The sequence below is a fragment of the Gavia stellata genome, chromosome 8 (assembly GCF_030936135.1).
Source record: "Gavia stellata isolate bGavSte3 chromosome 8, bGavSte3.hap2, whole genome shotgun sequence".
Lineage (NCBI taxonomy): Eukaryota > Metazoa > Chordata > Aves > Gaviiformes > Gaviidae > Gavia > Gavia stellata.
Genome location: NC_082601.1, coordinates 18460630 through 18467846, shown reverse-complemented (window position 1 = coordinate 18467846; position 7217 = coordinate 18460630). Strand labels below are relative to the sequence as shown.

The 7217-nt window shown below is 62.5% G+C and overlaps 1 protein-coding gene across 1 annotated transcript; it reads right to left on the bottom strand.

Moving 5' to 3' along the window:
• Nucleotides 1-2240: 2240 nt before the first annotated feature.
• CDK5R2 (cyclin dependent kinase 5 regulatory subunit 2) lies at nucleotides 2241-3203 on the bottom strand. The gene has a single exon (XM_059820685.1). The coding sequence runs from the start codon at nucleotides 3201-3203 to the stop codon at nucleotides 2241-2243; it is 963 nt and encodes a 320-aa protein (XP_059676668.1).
• Nucleotides 3204-7217: the final 4014 nt, after the last annotated feature.

Genomic DNA, 7217 nt, shown 5'->3' with positions numbered 1-7217 from the left:
CACCAGTGCTGACAGGTTGTTCAGCTCTGGAGATGAGACTCTATAAAACCCCACAGCTGGGGGTAGGAGGTCACTGAACAAACACCCCCAGCTCAGGGTGGAGACAGCCAGCACCAATGGCTTGGCTGCAATGCTGCAGGCCCTTCTTGCTGGATTGTGGCATGCTGCTTCATCTCCCTCTGCCTCAGCTTCCCTCTCTGCAAAATGCCAATAGGGGAGCATCAAGGCTCCCCCAGCCACCCCATAGGAGCTCTAAGGGTCCAATTCCACCCCTGTTTAATCCAGAGTAAGTCAGAGTTACTACCTTCCCCAGCACAAGATGTGGATATGGCCAAATTTGGGGTGGGTTGTGAGTATGTTTTGGCCCAGAAAGCTCACCACAAGGTCACAGGAATGTCAATCTAAAGGCAGGGAGAAGAGCACCCATTAGGGACAGGGAGGAGGGGAGCAGCACAGGCCTGGGTGGGTTTACACAGCCACAGAAAAGCTTTGCACAGCACCATGCCAGGTCAGCCCCTGCCACAGGGACATCTGTGCTGTCTTTCTGGCAGCACAGCTTTGCCTGAATGAGCCAGATTGGGCCTAATTAGCAGCTCTGCTGATGCACACAAAGGTAGAGAGAATCCAGCTTACCCTCCATGACCTGCAGAGCCAGCACAGCTCCTCCCGGCTGAGGGGAGCCCGAGTGCCTGGCTCAGAAGGGCTGGGGAGCACTGGATGCAGACCCCAACAGGAAAGCGTGTGCTGTGGGTCCTGCTAAAGAAGACCCGGCAAATTCAGTAGCCTAAAGCATAGCAACCAGCTATGAGAAAGGCAAAGCCTTCCCCTTCTCCACCCCTCTCCCTGGAGCTCTGCAGAAGCACAGGGCTGGTAACCGGGCTAACAACACAGCTCCCACAGCCTGCTGCTGGTGGGGAAGGGAGCCCGGCCCTGCAGAGCAGAGATAGGGAGGAAGGAGATGAAGGGGTGGTAGCTTTTGGCGGGGGGGGGACACGACACAACAGAAAAAAAAAAACGGTGAGGTGACATGGGCTATGGGATCCTTGTTAAATCCAGTGCAGCAGACAGGCATCAGGCATTTCCATCTGGAATGGAGGAGGCCAGGAGAGCTCACACAGGGAGCCAATGGGCACTCGGGTGGACCAGGACTGGCCTTGGGCACAACAAACAGGGGTGAGATGCTGACCCCCAACTCACACCGGGGAGTAAAACCCCCTCTGAGAACCAGCCCTCCTAATCCTTCATGTGGAGGAGAGGGAGCTTGGGGTGCCCCCCCAATCCCCCTTGCACCCCACAGCCCAGCAAGTCCAGGGAGCCACCACCAGGCCCATCCAGGCCGCCTCTTTATTCTCCAGTGAAGCAAAGCAAGAGGAGAGGGACACCCCCCCCCCATAGCAGGCCCCCTCCCCCCGGGCTCCCTAGGCCTTCTCTGACACACACCCCTTTCTCCGCAGCAAGCCAAAGGGGGAAGAGGGGGGCGCTCACCCCACCGGGACCCCGTTTCCGGGGACACAGCGGGGAGGGGGGGGGTTCACCCGCAGGGAGGAGGGGTGGGCGCCCTCCCCCCCCAGCGGCTCGAACAAAGGGGCAAGCGGGCGGCTCCCGCAGGGTGAGGGGCAGCGTCGCCCATGCCCGGGGGGGCCCATGTCCCCCACGCGAGGGGGGAGGCAGCGCCCACGACACGAAAACCCGCCCCCCCCCCCCCCGCCCCGCCTTTGTCTGCTCAGCCGCGGCGGCTCCAGCACCACGGACAGCTCCGGAGCCGGCGGCGCGGGGCCCGGCTCTGCCCGCGGCGGGGGGGCTCGTTCACATGCACCGTCTGCCCGGGGCCCCCGCAGCACCCAGGAGATCCCCCCGTCCCCTCCTGCCCCGGACCCCCAGCTCCATTTCCCCCCCCCCCCTTTTTTTCTAGAGAAAACACATCAAGGAGCCTCCGCTCCTCAGCAGCCTCCCCCCACCCCCCGTCGCGCAGACGGGAGGGACACCCCCCACCCTCCCCAGTCTTCTCCGCCGTCTCGGTGTGCCGGAGCGCAGCCCCCAGCTGGGGTCGGAAGGGGGGGGAGCTGCCAGATCCGGAGCAGGGAGGGTCCAGACAGCGTCTCCGTGAAGCTGGCGGCCGGGGAGGGGGGAAGGCGAGGAGGATGCGGGGGGGCGGGGGGGGGAATCCGGCAGTCCTTCGCCTCCCCCGCCCCTCGGTGCGCGGCCCCTTCCGCCCCCGGCGCCGGGGGCCCGGTACCTCCCTAGCGGTCCAGGCTGATCGTCCAGTGCTTGGACCCGTCTCCGCCCTCGCCCTCGCTCTTGAGGTCCTGGAAGAGTTGCGTGAAGTAGTGCGGGTCCGCGTTGATTCGCAGCATCTTGGCGCTGAGGCGCTGGATGATGCCCAGGCAGCGCTCCCAGAAGCGCCCCTTGTCGCCCTCCACCAGGAAGGGCTTCAGCGGGTAGGAGATCTCGTTGCCCATGTAGGAGTAGGCGAGATAGAGGCAGGTGAGGAAGGTGGCCTGCAGCTCGGCCTGGCTCCCGATGTCTTCGCCCCGCAGCGCTTCCCGGCACAGCAGGTAGACGAACACCAGGTTGGCCGGGGTGATGAAGCCCTGGTCCTGCCAGCCCTGCAGCAGCAGCGAGCGGTCCACGCTGCGGAACCAGGAGATGAGCTCGCCGGGGCTCAGCTCCTTCAGCCGGTAGCAGCGGCGGCACACGAAGTCCCCCAAGCAGCGCAGCAGCTCGCCGGTGGACGCCTGCACCACCACCCGGCGCGGGGAGCCCGGGGCGCGGCTACCGGCCGGCGGCGGCGGCGGCTTGCCCCCGCCGGAGCCCGGGTGCAGCTCCTGCGGCGCCGAGGGCACGGTGGGCACCGGCACGGCCAGCGGGCCCTGCTTGGCGCCGTCGGCCGGCCCCACCACCGACTTGCGCAAGTTCTCGCGGTTGCGCTGCGCCACCAGCGGGTCGGGCTGGCCCGGGGGCCCCCCCGGGGCCCCGCCGCCGGGCTTCGGCGTCACCTTCTTGGTGCTCTTCTTCTTCTTGGCCGAGGCGGCCACCAGCCGCTTCCAGGTGAGCGCCGAGATGAGCACGCTGGGGCGCTTCAGCCGGCTCTCGCCCTTGCCCGGCACCCTTCCCGGCGCCTTGTCGGCCAGCAGCCCCCCGCCGCCGCCGCCGCCGCCCTTGCCCGAGGAGGCGGCGGGGGAGAGGGAGAGCACCGTGCCCATGCTAGCGCCGAGCGGGACGGGCGTGCGGGAGCCGCGGCGCCGGCACCGCCCATAGGAGGCCGGGGGCTGCGGGGGAGGCGGCCCGCACCGGGGCCGCGGTGCCCGAGGATGCTCCGCCGCGCCCGCTCTGGGCTCCGCGCCCGCCGCTGCAGCCAGCCGCGGCCCCGCCGCTCCCCGCCTCCCCGCCGCCAGCCAATCGCCGCCGCACGGGCCCCCGGTGCGGCCCGCCCCCTCGCCGCCGGGCGGGGGGCCGGCGCGGCGCGGCTCTGCCGGGCGGCCGCCGCCCCGGCGCGACCTTCACCGGTGGGGGGCTCGCCCGGTGCTCCCGCCGGGGCGGGGGGGCTGGGACGTGCGGTGCTGTCCCAGCCCCCCCGCCCTCTGTGGTAGGGACGTGGGGAGGCAGCAGGGCCCTGCGGCGGGGAGCCCGGGGGACAGCGGGCACAGGAGGGGTCTGGGGGGGTCTTCTGAACTTGGCCGATCTCACCAGGGTCCTGCTTTGTATTCTTACCTACAAGACGAGGAATGAACCTTCCCAGACCAGCAGAGCCCCCCAAATGGTGCTAGGGAGACACAGTGGGGAAGAAGAGCCCTGGGAGGTGCCAGAGGGGAAGATGAGGAGGGATCAAGGACAAGAAGCATGTGCTGGGGGGGCAGCTGGAGAAGGCTTGGGGCTGGGGAAAGGCTGGCTGTGACTCAACAGCCTCCATGAGGGGGCTAAGCTTGGTGGGAGAGCCCCAGCTCTCGTGAGAACCAGCCCGACGCTGGGCACAGTTCTATAGCCAGTCAGGAGGCACCCAGCCTGGGGGGAGCACCCCCAGCACCTGCTGTCCAAGCGTTGGGTCCCCCACCCGCCCTGGCTCTTCCTGCTCAGCCCTGGAGGGGAGATTGACCAATATGATGACAGTCACCAGCATCAGGACAAAAAAAGTCAGGGACCTTGGAGAAAGAGGAAGGGGCCTCCTCCAGGTCCCCAAGGCAAGACCAGCCAGCCCTGCTGCCCAGGGATCCCAGACCCCTCAGGGGAGGAGGAAAGAGATGCTGCACTTCTGCATCATTGCAAAATGGTATGTGATAAACTAGCCATGTGCACACAGGCTGCTTCTCCCTCTCCGGATCTGAGCACACCATGGACGAAATCTGCACCCCCTGCTTGCTGCCTCCCTGCCTCTTGCAGGGAGTATTTCTCATGAGCTGGAGGATGGATCCTGCAGCTCCAATTGCTATGGCGGGTGCCAGGCATCCATTATGAACAAAACGCCCCAATTGCCGGGACTGCTCCTGCACGTAAAGTGCCGGGAGAGGCAGCTGGGAAAGGTTTCAGGGAGAATGTCTCAATGATGCATTTTGATACAGCATTTTATGTGTGAAATGAACACGTCAGTGCCAGGATGTAGCTGCTGCCGGATGGATCCGGGCTAAAAGGCGGTAATGAATTATCAACCAGGAGGAGCTAAGCCAGCCCCCGCTTCCTCCTGCACTGCTGATGCTGGAGGTGTTTGCAGTGAAAGCGCAGGCTCAGAGACAGGTTTCAGACTTCCATCGGGGCCTCCTGATGCCTGGGGCTGACGCGCCACACCTGGGGGCAGGACAGAGGCTGTGCTCTTTGTGCCATGGCGGGGAAGAGGGGCAAAGTCCCATTCCCACGTATCCAGTGCTGTGGCCAGTCACGTGCTGCTGTTTCCTTGCAGGAGGTCGCAGTGGGATCTGCAAAGAACATGCACATGTGCACACAGACCCCCAGACGCAGAGGTTTGCATTGGGAGTGGCCAGAATCAAAGTGGATCTGGGCCAGCATCACCTACGCAAGGCCAGCTTAGGCTGGGCTGAAGTAACCAGGAGGATTTGGTAAAAAGGTACAAATACAGAGGAAGAAAATCAGGACAAGGTTCCTGATGAAGATTAAGTCAGCACTGTTAGATACACAGAGCTGGCTTCAACCTAGCCAAGAAGACAGAGGAGCCCTAGGGACGGGATGGGAAGGAGCTTGTAGTCTTTGCTCTCTTTGCGTGTTTGAAGATGGACTGATTTTCTGGTGCGCAAACATGGTCTCATCAGAAACCCACAGCTGAATTTTGCAGGTGAGGAAGCAGAGGCCTTCCTGCATACTGCTTGCTCCTGCTGGAGTAAAATTGCTCTCAGATTGCTTCATCTGAAACACATGAAGCCACCCCTGTCCTGGGTGAGATCTCCCAAATTGGCTTCCCTGAACTCATTAAGAAGGGCTATTTGTATTCGGCAGTGATGAGTTGGGCTTTGCAGCCTTTTACACGGAGGATGGGGGCAGAGAGCTCCCCCACCTCCCCCAGTTGGGCTTGCGGTTACCAGCACCGAGCAGCTCAGCGTGTGTGCACCTCCTACCACTCCCAGGAGGGGAGATTTGGCTGAAGGCTGTTTAAAAATCCAGCCCAGGGCTGTTCAGTGATGCAGCTTGAGGCCTCGGCTGTGAGCAGCAGAAGAGCTTCAGGGCCAGTTATTCCCTCCCTGCCTGCAGCTGCGTGTTTCCTGCTGCGGGAGCAGCTCTGGGTTAGAGGAGGTCAGTGAGCCCACGGTCCTTCCCCAAGCCAGTGCTACTGGCAGTGGCAAGGGCTTCCTGCAAACACTAGGGAATTACCCAAGCCCTACAAGAACAGCAGGATGTTTCTTATGCAGGTAAAGAAGCAGCTTTGCAGCTTACTTGGGAGGCAGCTGCTCTTCCACGTGAAAGAGGAGGCTCTTTTCCCCCCTCTTCAGTTTTACTCTTCAGTCTCCAGCCCTGAGGCTAGCAGGCAATGATATAGCACAAGCTACATCCTTGGGGCCACCTCTTTTTGGCTCTTCTTTTAGGTCTCGGTTGTAAATGGTCAGCTGGCAGGGAAAGGCCCAAAGCAGGAGGGGAGGGCAGCAATTCCCATCCCCAGGGAGTTGGGGTTCCCACCTCAGGCAGCTGGAATGACATGCCCTTGGATACAACGGAGGAACGGAGTAGGGCTCTAAGCACAGTCAGTCTCAAAGCTGCTCTCAAGCTCCTACCCTTGGCCAAATCTTCAGCTGCTGGTGGCATGGCTTTGCTGGGACACTGTTGGCATACACACATCCCCTGCTATTAAGGGTCACTCTAGCCAGGACAACACATACCTCAGCTACATGCTAGCACCAACAAAGGGATGGTTTCTTGTCCAGGCCCTAATTTGGGCTGTGTAAAGGGGTATCCCTGTACTGAATCAGGGGTGTTCCAGGTGGGGATTGGGAGCACTCTGGTACCCAGCACGGCTGGCTGGGCTCCAGGGATGGAGACAGGCAGGGAGACAGCAGCACCAGGGGAGAGAAGCAGGGGTAAAAGCAGGCAATAGTGTGCAAAGGCTCTAAAAGAGCTGGTGTTGACCTTCAGGAACCACACAGTTCCCTGCGGGTGCCTGGCAGCCAGTCTCCCACTCTGCTCCACCCAAGCTGAGCCTCCCGCTGCACAGAGCTGTGCAGCTCTGCCTGCTCGGTGCAGGTGGGAACGTGGGGGCAGGTCAGGCCTTGGTGAAGCCCATGCCAACCCTCACGTCCTCTCCAAGCTGGCTCTGCATGATGCTGCCACGCTGGGGCTGTGGCTCAGAAATGCATAAGCTCCCAGCCTGGGGCAGGGCAGCTGTCCCAGCACTCCCAGGACATGAAAAGGCACTTTGGAGGGCCCTAGGCCCCCTAGTCTGATCCCAGCTCCCCTCCAGGCTGCTGAGCTATTGGGCATGGGCTTTGTGAGGGGTCCTGGCTGAAAGCAGCTGGCACGTCCCTCTGCCTGCTCCAGAATGATGAATGAGCATGTGTTTGCTGGCTGGCTGGAGCTGTTCTTTAATAGCTCACTTGCTGTGCCGTCGTCTGTCTGCACTGGCAGAGACAGGCAGGGAAAAGAACTGTCTCCCTGGCAGCAGCTGGCCAGCCAGCTCCTACGCTGTGCTGCTTTACCTATGGAGACGAAGCTCACAGTCTTGGTACATCTCTTAGTGAGCAGGTCTGACAGCTCTGGTGCTCCTCCTCCCAAGCCCATACAGC